The 15,649-nt window shown below is 40.7% G+C and overlaps 1 protein-coding gene across 1 annotated transcript in view; it reads right to left on the reverse strand.

The window, feature by feature from the left end:
• The window catches only part of ACOXL (acyl-CoA oxidase like), a 395,512-nt gene that overhangs the window by 11,483 nt on the left and 368,380 nt on the right, over positions 1-15,649 (reverse strand). Inside the window, exon 18 of the mRNA XM_053588707.1 lies at positions 10,572-10,673. Coding sequence (XP_053444682.1) covers positions 10,572-10,673 — 102 coding nt within the window. The remainder of the gene's footprint in view (positions 1-10,571; positions 10,674-15,649) is intronic.

Below are 15,649 nucleotides of genomic sequence, written 5' to 3' on the forward strand. Positions count from 1 at the left end.
ATCCACAGATAGCAAGGAATCCCTACCCCTGTGGATGCCAGCAGACGCTAAGTCAAGAGACTGTACTGCTTTTCCTATAAGGCAATAATCAGGTAATGTCCCCCCTTCCCAACAGTGTTAGAGAAAGCCAGCTAAAATGGAGGTTAAATAAGATCCAGAGTCTCATGATACAATAACCAAAAATATTCAGGTTTCAATCAAAAATCACCCATGATACCAAGAACCAGGAAGATGTAAAATGAATAAGAAAGAGCAATCAATAGATGCCAGCACCAAGATGACAGAGATTCTGGAGTTATCTGACAAAGATATGAAGGCAGCCTCATGAAAATGAGGTTCAAGGAGCAAGTTAGGAATGTGCTTAAAACCAGTGGCAGTGGGGAAGGCTCAGTTATGAAAGAGAAAATATCAGCAAGGGAAATGAGGACATAAAGGAGGCCCAAGTGGAAATGTTTAAAACTGAAAAACACAATGACTAAAATTAAAAACTCAGTGGATGGGTGGTCTCAACAGCAAAATGGAGGGGACAGAGGAATAAAGTCAGTAAACTGAAAGATAGAACAATAGAAATGACTAAATCTCAATAATAGAAAATGGATTGAAAAAAATGAAAAGAGGCTCAGGCCCTTTGTGATTATTTAAAAAAAAAAGTGTCATCAGAGTTCTAGAAAGATAAAAGAAAGAGGATTGAAAAGTGCTTGGAAAAAGGGCGGAAAACTTCTCAAATTTGGCAGAAATTTAGAAAATAACAAATTCAAGAAGCTGAGACAACCCCAAATTGGCTAAATCCAAAGACATTTATTCTAAGCACATCATGGTTACGTTTCTGAAAACTAAAGTTTTGTTTTGTTTGGTAAATCTCAAAAGTAGAGAGAGAGAAATGACAACTTATGAGGGAAAAAACAATTTGAATGACAGCAGATTTTCATTAGAAACCATGGAGGCCAGAAGTGTATTCAGGTGCTGAAAGATAAGAATTAATCAACACAGAATCTTTTAACCAGTGAAATACTCTCCCTATTTGCAGCTAACGTTTGTCTATGTAGAAAATTCCAACGAATTTACCCAAAGTCCTAGATTTACAAGTCAGTGAAGCAAGGTCATCAGATATAAGATCAATATTTAAAAAGTAATTGTATGTCCATTTAATAATAATATCAATATTTAAAAATTAATTGTATTTCCATTTAATAGTAATGGACACGTGGGCAATGAACCAAAATACACAATATCATTTACAGTCACTGAAAAGAAATACTTAGATGTAAATCCAACAAAACATGTATAGGACGAGGACTTGTATGCTGAACACAGTATAATACTGAAGAAAGAAATCAAAGTAGATCTGTGTAAGTGGAGAGACATACCATATTCATAGACAGGAAGATTCAAATAGTAAGATGTCATATCTGCCCAAACTGATCTGTAAGTTTAATGTCATTCCTATCAAAATCGTCATATCTGCCCAAATTGATCTGTAAGTTTAATGTCATTCCTATCAAAATCCCAGCAAGATTTTCTATAAATATAGACAAGATTATCCTGAAATTTATACGAAAAGGCACATAAATTAGAATAGTTAAAACAATTTTGAAAAGAATAAAGTAGGAAAAATCAAGCTATCATTTTTAAAGACTTAGATAATTACAGTAATGAAGACTGTATACAGGTCAGACACAGTGGCTCATGTCTGTAATGCTACCACCCTGGTGGCAGGCTGAGGTGGAAGGATCAGTTGAAGCTCAGGACTTTGAGACCAGTCTGAGGAAGGGTGAGACCCCATTTCTATTAAAAATAGAAAAATTAGTTGGGTGTTATGGCAGGCACCTGTAGTCCTGGCTACTCAGGGGGCTGAGATAGGAAAATTGCTTTAACCCAGGAGTTTGAGGTTGCTGTGAGGGAAGCTGATGCCACAGCACTCTAGTCTGGGTAATAGAATTAAGACTGTGTATTAAAAAAAGAGAGAGAGAGAGAAGGAGAGGAACAAGAAGAAAAGACAGTCTGATATTGGCAGAAGAACTGACGCATAGATACAAAGATCAAACAGGAGAATGCAGAAATACAGCCACATAAATCCTAACTGTAATATTGTACCGTAATTTTACAAGATGTTACTAATGGGGGAAAGATAAAGGAACATAACATTTTAGCATCATTTCTTACAAGTGCACATTAATTTATGAAAATCTGCTCTCTCAAAATTAATCTCTAAGTTTAATTAAAAAAAATACCCTCCCAAAAAACTACAGAAACAATTTAGATTTTTTTTTTGAGACAGAGTCCCATCTGTCACCCCCGCTAGAGTTGTATTGTGCAGTGGCATCATCATATTTCATAGCGACTTCCAACTCCTGGGTTTAAGTGATCTTTCTGCCTCAGCCTCCCAAGTAGCTGAGATTACAGGTGTGCACTGGCTAATTCTTTTCTATTTTTGGTAGAGATGGGGTCTTGCTCTTATTCAGGCTGGTCTCATGACTGGCATTTATAGGCTCAATAATATATTTTACAACATTAAGTATCATGCTTGGGTCAGGAGTAGAGGGGAGGGGAGCTCTCTGTCGGTACTCATATCCCCTGTTGGTGCTAGTATTCCCATCCCGTTTAGAGTCTTCAGCACCGGGAAGAGAAGTTGGATCAGTACACACTCATATTCCAGTTGGTTCCTACTGTCTTCTGGAGGTGAATGGGGAGTCCTACGAAGAGAGAGTAGGTTCAACCAGTTCTGGGGATGCTTTCAAATCAAAGAGGATTTTAAAGTTTGACTCCCAGTTATGTTCCTAGTGTGACCACTCCATTGCAGTGTCATTTCAGTAACACTCTCAACTTTTTTACCATGAGAGCTGTTCTTCCCCACCCTTGCACCTAGAATATGCTTACACCCCACATTGCCTCACCCACTCAGCCTGGAGACATGGCCAAGGGTTCTCACAATTTCATCACTTGCTTGCAGCCAAATCAGAAGGACCTTACTGGGTGTGTGTGTGTGGCGGGGAGAGGGAGGATTTTTTTCCCTCTTGAATTCCTTACAAAGAAAAGCAGGAGTGTGTGGGATGTAGGTGAGGCCAAGGGACTGAGAAACCCCACTTCTCATTCCAAGGTCAATGAATGTTTTTAACATGCTGTGAATAGAACCTCAGTTCGTGTTCCACTTAATTCTGGTATCTGAACATCTACTATGCCACCTTGATCTAGGTGGTTTGCGGAAAAGGAAACAGAAAGACAGAAAAATCTGGGTGTTCATTAAAAGGAAACGTTCAGTCCAGCATGGAAAACAGCCAGCATGGTATCTGTAGGAAGTGCAGGGCACATGTATTGTTTCTAAGCCTCATCAGTATGGCTGTGGGGTGCCTATTCTCCTTAAAGTTCAGCTTTGAGAAGCACCATCTATCCAGCTTAGAACTTTCCCTTAAATCTCTCCCCTGTGTTGTTTCTTCCACCCCAAGACTTTTTGCCACTAAGCAATGACTGTGGTCTATGCTTAACTCAAAATAATAAATGAGTGTAATCTTCTAATCTCAAAGGAGCCAAGATGCACCCTACCCTGGCTTTGGGGTCCTGATATCTGCCACCCTCCTGCCCATTCTTACTCTAAGCCTCATCTCCTGGGAATAAAAGCAACATACCAATGGCTATGTCTACTCAGAACTACTTCAACAACCCAGCCATCAGTGGCTCAAACACTTCCTTCTCTATGATTCAACCATTTGATTGAACTGAAACTAAAACCCAAGCTCTACCGATCCTTTTAGGCTTGAGCTGACACAGCCAGAGTTCAGATTGCATGCTGGGCTCCTGAGCAGCTCTTACACATTCAGGGAGAAAATGAATGTCGCCTTTTGGTTGGGGCAAATGGAGGCTGCTGGGGGCCGTGCCCGCTCCTTTGTCTACATAATGGCAAGGTTGCAAAACAGGACGTGGGCTTGTGGTAGTGGATCCTGGCTTCACCCAGCACACTGGTGGACACACCAGAATGAGAACAGTCTCACAGGCATGGGAGAAAGACTCTGGTGGGCTAAGGCACAAGCAGAAACAGTGTATCTAGGCACTGGCAGGTCAAGACTCAACAGAACGCGCGAAGGCAACATTTGGGTGAAGAGGTAACAGCTATGGGTATAAATGTGATCAAATATGGGGGGAGGGTGTCCAGATTTCTTGGCCATGGTCATGATTTATTTTCTCTCTTCATGAATGAATTTTTGGTTTCTTAACACTGCTTCTCTTACAGGCAATTCCCTGTGGCCTTGGAGAGTGGAGGAGTGACCCTCCTTCCTGCTGAGCCAGGGTCATGCAGCCGCCACATTTCCCTGCAGGTCCTTCATCACCTGCATGCTCACGTGGTTCCATTATTTGAATTCAGGGCAGGAAACAGAACCTGATTCAACATTTTGCTAAGTATTATTTTCACCACAATGAATAGGGTCCTTTTTTGATCTGTAACCCACAGCTGGGCTGTGGTTCTCTCAACACACACAGACTGAAAAGCTTCCTCCTGTGTTGATTTCTTAGTGTGGGCTGACCACACGTCCACGTGTACCTGCTGATTCTGCATCCGTCCCAGTGGAGTCACTGTCCCAGTGCCGATGGGCGCTAACAGAGCAGGGCAGCTAGGGCAAGTTCAGGGAGCAAAACGAGGCCACTCTATAACCTCCATCTATTTTAAAGGATGGTATAAATAAAGTAAGAGACTATCAGCCCGGTTTCATTTGCATTAAAATATACTGCTTTAAGAAGCTAAGATTTTTACTTTATTTTTTTTCTGAAAGCAAAATAAAGTTGGTTTTAATGAAGATACATAATTGTTAACTGTTGGATTATTTTGAAAGGCTTTCTTCCTTATAATGAGCCTCAGTTGATGGTCACTCTCTGATGCTGCTAATCATCTGAAGCAAAATACATACAAATGTCTGGGTTAATAAAGACTGAAACAGGATAATGGCTGGACACTAACTTTTGTAAAGAAGAAAGAACACAACAATTGTTTTATACATACCCTTGCAAAAAAAATTTAATGGACAGGACAGGGAAACTTGTGTATTTCGGGACCTTGTTATGATGGGAGCCCCAGGGACACCACCACTGGATGCCTTTGAGCCAGATTCCCACAGAGAAGGCATCAAAGGAGATCAGCCCATCCTGCTCCTCAGTCCTGGGGACATTAGCACGGCAGTGGAAGCCCCAGCTCGCGGCACTCAGAACTGAGCAGCAAGGCAGCCTCAGGTTCCTGGTGCCTGAAGTATAGTAACAGTTGTTCACACCAAGGGTGCTTGTGAGACAATGAAGAAGGGACCTGCTCTGTCGACACTGAAGTTTCGCACAAAAAAAAGGCATTAGTATCATGTCTGAAAGGCGGTGGGTGATTGGCTTGAACATAAAAAATTTAACCCCAAGCCAACCCTCTCTCTTGTGGGCCTCAGTTGGACAACTGGGCACTTGGCTACCTTCTGTGTATGAGGGTGGATTTTGTCTTAGGATATCAGGGAGGCATTGGGAAAGAATTTTAACCTCTCACTGTTTTGCAGTGCTCCCAGAAAACAAGCGAGTGATGTCTTGGGCCTAATCCACCTCCTTTTGGGGTTAGTAGTTCAGGTTGTTATGCTCACGGAGAATCTCGGACAGTCGCTTAACTTCTGTGTTTCTTAATTTTACTCTTTTGTTGAAAGGGGATTATATCAACTTTATTTACCTTGAGAATCTTTCTGAAAATGAAATGAGATCATTTTGTTTCAGTATAAATATATGCATTTCTGCTTATCACTAGACTGGAGTGTCAGCGTAATTTCTGTGTATTCTGGAAAGTTTTGTTATTTAGAATCAATCCAGGCTGCTTTTGATCCCCTCTGCTGACTTTTGGTTTTCTTTTTTTAAATACATTTTTAATTTTGGGATACTTTTAGATTTATAGAAAAGTTCCAAAGATCATACAGAGCTCTCACATGATCTTCACCCTGTCTCCCCAACGTTAACATTTTATGTAAATATGGTACAGTGTAAGAATGAAGAACCCAGCAGGGATGCCTGCTACAGATTTTATTCAGATCTCACCAGCTTTTCTATTACTGTCTTTTTCCTGCTTCAAAACACCACATTGTATTTAGTCACCACGTCTCTTAGTGTCTTCTGATTAGACTGTCCTTGTCTTTCACCCATTGCCAGTTTTGAGGAATAACTGGTCAGGTATTGTGCAGACCATTCCTCAATTTGGCTATGTCTGATGTTTTCTTCTTATGATTAAGACTAGGGGAAGAGGAAAGCACCTTCTTCATTACGTAGTATCAAAAGGTACATCATGGGCCCCTGGTAATATTAACTTTAATGACTTGGTTAACTTTAATCACTTGGATTTAGCAGGTTTCTCCACCTTAAAGTAACAATTTCCCCTTTCCATACTCTATTCCTTAAAAAAAAAAGCAAATCCATTAAGTCCAACACTCAACCCAGGGAGGGGAAATTGAGTTTCACCTCCTGGAGGAATGAGCATCTACATACATCATTTGGAATTCTTCTCTTTCTCTCCCATTTATTTATTTGTTTAATCATTTATATTTATCCTTACGGACTTGTATTTAATTGCTTTATACTTTGAGTTATTATCCAATACTACATTATTTATTTGGTTGCTTCACTGGTCGCTCTTTCAGTTGGCTCCTACCTGTATCCCTTAGACATACTCTTATTGGTGTGAGATTTTTGTTTTCTGTTTTTTCTTGAGCACTTTCTTCTGACACTAGAAGATGCTCCAGGCTCATCTGTATATTCACTGCTTCAGCCCTAGAATTAGCAATTTCTCCAAGGACCCTGGTTCCTTTTATTGGAAAATGGTCTTAGAAACTAAGAAATTGACACTGGGCATACTTGTAGTTACTGGCTGATGCTCATTTTTACCGAAAAAAATTAAAATGTTTGGTGTCAAACAGATAAGGATTTTTACTGGCTGCATTACTTTGAGCAAGTTATTTTGCCACTTTGGGCTTCATGTATGTGTAAGGCAAACGAAAATCATTCCTGGATTGCTATGTGACCATGTAGAACAACATTGGAAGAATTTTGTATTTCTGAAAATAAAGGGCTTGTTTTGTATATATATATATATTTTTTTTTTTTGACAAATTTTCCTTCTAAAAACAGCAAAAATATTTGAAGAAAATATGGGAAATCTTTTCAAAACATCATCTGACAAGTCACTGATAAAGCCAAAATTTAAGGAAAAGAACCTGGGGAAATAAGTAAGAAAATTGTATTTGCCCTAAAGCCATTTGCCATTTCCAGCAAATCAGAGCTTGACACTGGTTGGGCAGGGGGCAGAAGGTGACAATAGTCAACAACCAGGGCCAGAACTAGGTAAGGAATTTAACAGAAGATGTTTGCCATGTTCAGCTGGGATGTTATAGAACTGTAACCCTGAGGGAAGGTAAAGAAATTGCTGCCTTTATTTTAAGTATTTGGGTCTCCTAGGAAAACTCAGCTTTGAATTTGGTTTAAGGTGGGTCTCAAACTGAGAGTGCTTTCAGATGTCTTGCAAGAAAACGTACCCTCAATTTGGCCTTCACATAAAGCTTACACATTATTTTTCAAAACAAAATGACCAACACACAATAAAAGATAATAAGACACATAGCAGAGACAACAGACAAAAGGAAGTAAACAACTAGAAGCTTAAGGTATTGGAATTACTACCTACACAGAGTATAAAACAACTATGTTTCAATATATAAAAGACACTATTGAATATATCTTTGGGGAACAGAAAACTAAAAAGTGGCATGTGTGATATAAAAAAGAAAACACACATTTTTAAAAATAAACATTTCAACAACTGGAATTAAAAATTGGGGGAATGAATTAACCATTACATTAGATCCTCTTGAAGAGTAAACTTGAAGAGATATCATATAAAACGTAGACCAGCTTCAGTAAGGCCCATCGTCCCAGGATCATCTATACTTCTTCACAAGCACACTCCCATTTAGTGCCTCCAATTGACCAAACGTCCCAGACAGTGAAGAAAAGCTGCTAATAATTTCTCTAAAGCCTTGAGATCCCTGCAAAAGGATGTGGTGAAAATGGGAAAGAAAGGAAGCTCCAATCTCTTCTCCCTGTTGGGGACACCAGAAAAGAGAGAGCGCTCAGGGATAGCAGCTCATAGATCTGGCAAAGAAGGCTTTGCGATGTCCGATAGCCCTACAGATAAAGCTTGTTCCAAAGTGGCTGGCTCCTCTCTGCTTATCTTGTAGGCTGCCATGATGATCCAGTAAATGAAAAGTGTGGAAAGCGTGCTGCACTGTAAGAATACCCAAGCACTGCAATGTTTTATATGAAAGTTCATTTCTTCTCAACATTCCCCTGATGGATTCTCTGTCTAATTCTATGTCCCTGAAACACCTGATGACACAGATTTTAAATCTTCTCTTATGTAGTCTTTTTTTCTCTTTCTTTTAATTGCAAAGGGTTCTCTTTCCTTCTTCCCAAAGTAGGAATTCTGTTTGTGGAATGTAGCCTCCAAAGATAGTTGCTACCAATTCTTTCCTTTCCTACATGACATGCTACTCCTCGTGCTGACAGGTGAAATCTCTGCTCCAGCCCTGAATCTGTGCCAGAGTTGTGACTTCCTCTGGCTAGCAAAATTCAGTAGGAGTAACGTTATGTTTGCTCTGGGCCTAGCCTTTAAGAATACTAGCATCAGGGGGTGCTAGTGGCTCAGTGAGTAGGGTGCCGGCCCCATATGCCGAGGGTGGTGGGTTTGAACCCAGCCCCGGCCAAACTGCAACAAAAAAATATCCGGGCATTGTGGTGGGCACCTGTAGTCCCAGCTGCTTGGGAGGCTGAGGCAAGAGAATCGCGTAAGCCCAAGAGTTAGAGGTTGCTGTGAGCCGTGTGACGTCATGGCACTCTACCCAAGGATGGTACAGTGAGACTCTGTCTCTACAAAAAAAAAAAAGAATACTAGCATCGTCCACTTTCTCCTTAGAAGCCAGCCATCATGTGAAGCATTGATCACTCTGAGACTACCATCCTCTGAGTAAGCCCCCAAACGGCTGCCTGGAAAGAGACAATGCCCGTCCGTCCCTGTCATGCCAGCTGAGGCTCCAGCCATATGAGAGAAGATGTCACGCTGGGTACTTAGCCCCAGCAGACACTGGGTAGAGGAGGACTTTCTAGCTGAGCATTGTCTAGACTGCAGAATCGTGAGAAATGATGCCAGGAATTGAATGTACCCCCGAAGGTTCATGTATTGGAAACTTGACCCCCCAATGCAACAGTGTTGGAAGGTGGGACCTTTAAGAGGTGTTTAGGTCCTGAGGGTTCTGCCCTTATGAACAGCTTAATGCCATGATCACAGGAGTGGGCACCTGATAAGAGGATAAGTTCAGCTCCTCTCTCTCTCTCTTCCCATCACTGGGGGATGATGCTACACACAGGTCCTTGCCAGAAGCAGGCCCCTTGACTCCGGTCTTTCCCTTTTCCAGAACTATAAGAAATACATTTCTTTCCTTTATAAATTGCCCATGCTGTGGTATTCTGTTGTCACAGCAAAAATAAATAAATAAAAATTAAAAAAAATTGACTAAGACAAATAATAAGTGCTGGCTGTTTTAAGCCATAAGTTTGGGGTCATTTTTTACATAGCAATACATGACCGAAACATTATTTCATATACTTTCTCCATAATCTCTGTTTCCCTGAAAAGGAAAAAGATTCTTCAAGGTTCTTCAGGGTCCACCGCAGTCTGGCTCATCAGACAGGTGAATTCTTTGTTGTTTCTCCCCCGTCTGTCCCATTTCTATGATCACACTCATCTCATCAACCTGTCTGTGAAGGTTCAACTACGTTTCCTGACTCAGTTAAACTACCACTTCCACTTTGTCTTAATTATCAACTCTTCAAAGTCTAGCACAGAATGACATTCACCCTGAAGACATCTGAACTCTGAATTTCTTCTTGTGGCCATGCTTGTTCAAAAACTTCCTCTCTCCTGTGAGGGTATATGTGTTTTTAAGGCTGTTTTGTGTCCCCAGTTACACCGAGCTCCTAGAATACAGAAACTGTGCCTTTCTTCTGTTCGTGTTTCAGCGTGTAGCAGAGGGCCTGCAGAGAGCAGGTGCCCAGAGCATGTTCTACTGACCGGGATGCGGTTTCATATTCCTCTCTTTTGAGTAGCATTTTGGTGGTGTGTCACCAGCCCACCTTCATTTTCAGGTGCTCTGTAGCTACCAGATCAAATTCTCTTCGCTATTATTGATGTAAAAATACCACAGGTCTTTCTTCTGAATATGAAGAAGTAGAAAAAAGAAAATCATCAATACCTTTTTTGCCAAGACAAGGAAAACACCCTGATTGTCTCCTTCACTGTTCATGTCAGAAAGTTCATGTACGGTGAGTCATTCCCTTGTCATCTAAACTCTATAAGGTGTAATATGATCATGGTAGGCAAAGAAAACATGTATGTGAAGTCCCAGAGGCATAAAAATTCATGAGTGGAAACCACTAAAAGATTGACAGGACTGTTTTCTAAGAAAGCAAAGAGCTCAAGGCTGACATTCAAAGGGTTTCTTCTGTACCCCAAGGGTCCTTACCTGACTCCGGATCCTTCTGCTGGTGGTGGGAGTCAAGTATTTATGTTCTAAATACCAGGCCCGCTCCTGGAACACCAACCTGGTCCCATATAAAAGACAAAACTACAGGGTTGGAGAAGGGGAGAGAAAATGGACAAATAGCAATATATTAGAAAATACTGAACCAGACGAGGTGAAAAAGAAATAACATAATATTACATTTCATAAAATCATAACATAAGGTTTTCTTAAGGCAAAATGGCCACATTAGGAAAATATGAAATATTGGAAAATATGTTCTACTTTTAAAAATCATTCTATGGAAAATTTATTTATTTTTATTTTATTAAAAGGGTCTCTTTGTTTATTATTCTATGGAAAATTTAAAACATGTGCAAAAGTAGAACAAGGCATAGATATGTGCTTGAGTTGGGCACATATCTATGTCCCCAGCTCAAGAAATACTAACTTGCATTTTACCTGTAATACTCTCACCTAGTCCTTCTCCACCCCTGGTCATTTAGACTCAAAGTCCACACAGGAAATCATTTAAAATATAATTGTAGTATTTCTGTTTGCCTTCCATAGCAAATTATGAAAGGTTACTCTAAATGCACATTCTGAACAACATCCTATTGATATTTTCCATTGAGTACGGTTGGATTAAACTATCACCAAAAATAGCATTCTTCATTTACATTTTGTTTCAATACGTTTTTCCTGTTATGTTTCTGAAACCTACACACATAGCTTCTGCAATGACATCATGGCACCAAGCAACAATAAGTGAGTTTTCCTATAGGAACAAGTAAGTGTTTATTTAATGTTTTTTTCACTTCACTTAATTTTTTAATTTTTTTTAAGAGATAGGGTCTCACTCTGTCACTTCAGGCTAGAGTCAGATGGTGAGACCATAGCTCATGGCAGCCTTGAACTCCAGGCAAAGGTCCTGCTTCAGCCTCCTGGGACTACAGGTGGGTGCCACCATGCCTGGCTAATTTTTTAAAACTTTTGTATACATAGGGTCTCACTATATCACGCAGGCTGGTCTTGAACTCCTGGCCGCAAGCAATCCACCCGCCTCAGCCTCCCAAGATGCTGGGATTACAGGTCTGAGCCCCTATGCCCAGCATCACTTAGTTTTTAATACTCAATAATTCCAAAATGACACAAAAATAGACAGCATAGTCTAATGGGCCTTCACATCTCCACCAGCCAACTTTGACAGTGGCCAGTCTTGTTTTGTCTCTACTTCCACCCATTCATCTTTTCTGGATCGCTGTGAAGCAACCCTCAGTCCTTATCACTTTATCCATAAACATCTCACTATCTCTAAAAGACAATGAGTCTTTAGAAGAAAGACAGTCTCAAAATCAAACCAAGCAACAACAAAACCCTCTCCTTCTGACACGTGGAGGTGATGTCCATTACAGAAGGCAGTATGTCTTCTATGGATTCTCCGACTCGGAAGTCAAGCGCCTCGCAGTCTCGCCGACAGTGCAGTCTCTTCTTTCTTTTCTTGAGGTTCTGAGACTTCCCAGGAATAGCATCATTAGGAAGAGCCTCAGCTATTCAGTCTTCCCAAAAAGGCTCACAGTGTAGCTAGACGCTTATTGATCAAAGATATTGAAGAGTAATTATAAATCCTTTATGAAAATTGCTGGAGTCTGGGCAGTTGTTGCTTGGTCAATGTAAGCTTCCTCTGGCTCTTTTATACGACACCAGTAAAAATGTTAGCTGACCCTTCAGACATGGTTAAGAGTGACTGAAAATACTATAATTTATCCTGAAAACATAAATTCTTATGAAAATAATAAATAATGTCTGTTATGTGACCCAGCTGAGTTACACATCTCTAGATGAACTTCATATACACTATGAAAGTATTTACTGTGAGTTTCTTTTTCTTTTTTTTTTTTTGTAGAGACAGTCTCACTTTATGGCCCTCAGTAGAGTGCCGTGGCGTCACAGGGCTCACAGCAACCTCCAACTCCTGGGCTTAAGCGATTCTCTTGCCTCAGCCTCCCGAGTAGCTGGGACTACAGGCACCTGCCACAACGCCCAGCTATTTTTTTTGGTTGCAGTTCAGCCAGGGCCGGGGTTGAACCTGCCACCCTTGGTATATGGGGCCGGCGCCTTACTGACTGAGCCACAGGCGCCGCCCTACTGTGAGTTTCTATGTCCATAAAGTTAACCCTTATCGCTCAGGTATACAAAAATACAAGGTCAGTGATAAGAACTAAACAGACGCTGTACCAATTTTGTAAGTTGTCTCATCACTGTGGTGACCACAGCACTATCACTGTCCTGAATTAGGACTCTATACAGAATTCGCTTTTATAGTAGCCACATCATATTTTTTAAGTAATCAACGAAAGGATCATGCACATTTGGTTTATATCAAACATTTGATTATTTGCCACTCCCAGCCAAGGCTTTCCCTCCATAAACTGTTTTAAACCAACCCACACATACATATATACATCCCTACAGGGGTAATTCTAATTTCTTCATTTAAAGTCATCTTGTTGGTATTGCTTGTCATGAACCCCTTAAAATCTCTGTGAACCTTGATTTAGTCACCTCAGATGTTGTGTCATTTTCATTTGGTCTATGTCTTTACCCCACAGAGCTTAGCTGATAGGTCTACATCTTTTGTTTACATTATCTGAGAACCTATTAGCAGAATGTTGTCTAACTCATATTCTCAGGCTTGTCCATAAGGAGATCTCGAGAATTTGGGAAAGTGTTTGCCAAAATTGAGACACAGCAGCAATTTCCCCCCTTTTTCTCCTCTAGTAACCTGGTTAAGAAAGGAAGAAAGATTAGTTTAGTAAGGCTTATCCTTAGTGAGGACAGATAGGCTCTAGGGACTTCCTTTCTTTTTTCTAATTGCATGGAAACTATTTTGAATGGTCTTTTATAGAATTTTAACTTGGATTTACATCAATATAAGAGTATACAGTCTCCTAAATCTGCTTTTTTCTGAAAATGTGGACATTTGCTCATTTATAATTTTCTGGCATTTCTTTCATCCTCCTTGGTTTCAAATCTCTTTCAATGATAAGTCCTTCCCAACTGAGGACAGTAACCCTCACAGAGAAGACAGGAACATCATAGGGGATGCAGAGCTCTGCTTTCTTGTTGCCGTCTATTAAAATCCATTTTTCTTACCCGTACTAAGGGTCCATTTTGTCAAACTCTTAAATGTAGCTACAAATGGCCTTTTAGATTTTTATACCTTGTTAAGCCGCACGTCATGCTGGGATTTGCCCATCCTAACATTTATTAAATGCTACTCTTTGTGTTTCTCCCTGGAAACTCTCTCCCAGCCATGACTCCACTCCTCATATTGTTTATATACGCTCTCCCTAGACCTGTGCCCAGCAGACAGCCCTCTCTAGTCCTACCCTGGTTTCTTTAAAGGTGTTCCAAATCATAACTTTTTTTCCTGGATGTATTGCCAAAAAGACATGTTATTGTTTTTCTTCCTGTCAAGTTCATATGCCTCTTTGAAATCTCTGTTCATAGAGTCATAATAGCCAATATTTATTAAGCACCTACTATGTGTTAGGCAATGCAAGGTATTTCACATCCAGCTCATTTAGACCTCACAATAATTATGAAAGATAGAAACTGTAGGCCTCTGAAGGAAAGAGTTAACTCAGCAGGCCTGGACTGCTCAAATGCTGTACAATCCCAAGGTCTTCAGAACTGGTCCTTGCCTGGATCTTGGGAGAAGGGCTTTTGAGCCCTTGGAGTATCTTGCCTGATAAGTGTTATGGTATGCCTAAGGACTTGGGTCATGCCAGAAAGTTTATGCTAACAATATGATTTATGCTAAAGGGTTATTTTTGTATGCCTAAGCTTTTGGCCCATGCTATATCAGTTACCACTGGGTAAAACTCTGGGGGACTATGATCTAAGGAGCTGAGGTAAGTCACATGAATACTACATGTTTGTTTACATGACTGATCCCCAATAAAAACTTTAAACATCAAGGCTCGAGTGACCTGGTTGCGACTACTTTGCATGTGTTTTCACATATAATTGTTACGAGAATTAAGTGCTGTCTAGACTCTGCTACAGGAGAGGTCAACTGGCTTGCTGGTCTCTTCTGGACTCTACCCACCCCTACACCTTTTACCCTTGCTGATTTTAATTTCTATCCTTTTGCTATAATAAACTGCAAATAGGAATATAATAGCTTGTCTGAGTCTTGTGAGCCCTTCTAGCAAATTACTGAACCTGAGAGTATTCCTGGGGATCACTGATGCAGGCCTCGTTATATACATAAAGAAACAGGGCTCAAGGAAAGGTAAATGATAGAGCAAGAGTTAGAACTAATTCTTCCAGAAATCAAAGAATTTTTTTCTATCTGCCACTTCATAGCACCTTCACTTTTTAGAATTAATAAAAAATAGGATGGGGCGGCCCCTGTGGCTCAGTTGGTAAGGCGCCAGCCCCATATACCGAGGGTGGCGGGTTCAAACCCGGCCCCGGCCGAACTGCAACCAAAAAACAAATAGCCGGGCATTGTGGCGGGCGCCTGTAGTCCCAGCTACTCGGGAGGCTGAGGCAAGAGAGTCGCTTAAGCCCAGGAGTTGGAGGTTGCTGTGAGCTGTGTGATGCCACGGCACTCTACCGAGGGCCATAAAGTGAGACTCTGTCTCTACAAAAAAAAAAAATAGGATGGGCATAGTGGTTGATGCCTGTAATCCCAGCACTTTGGGAGGCTGAGTTGGGAGAACTGATTAAGTCCAGGAATTTAAAACCAGCCTGGACAACATTGTAACGCCCATTTCTGGAAGGAAAATAAAAAAGTGGACAACTCTTTCTAAAGATATAGACTATGGGTTCCGAGAACTCAACTAGTAGAAAAATGAGAATCCAGGTGCCAGAATGGCCAGTGGAATAGTGCACAGAATATATTTGAACAGTGCTGCAAAGGCTTTGAAGACTAAACTGACAGAACCACAATGAACAGAGGTGCATTGAACAGACATAAACAGGTACATCACATGCGAAAACAAAAATCTTGACATCCTCCATAGGATTTAAACAAGCTCTAGAACCTCATAACATAATATTCAAAATGT

Source organism: Nycticebus coucang, chromosome 4 (genome assembly GCF_027406575.1).
Source record: "Nycticebus coucang isolate mNycCou1 chromosome 4, mNycCou1.pri, whole genome shotgun sequence".
In the NCBI taxonomy this organism is placed as follows: domain Eukaryota; kingdom Metazoa; phylum Chordata; class Mammalia; order Primates; family Lorisidae; genus Nycticebus; species Nycticebus coucang.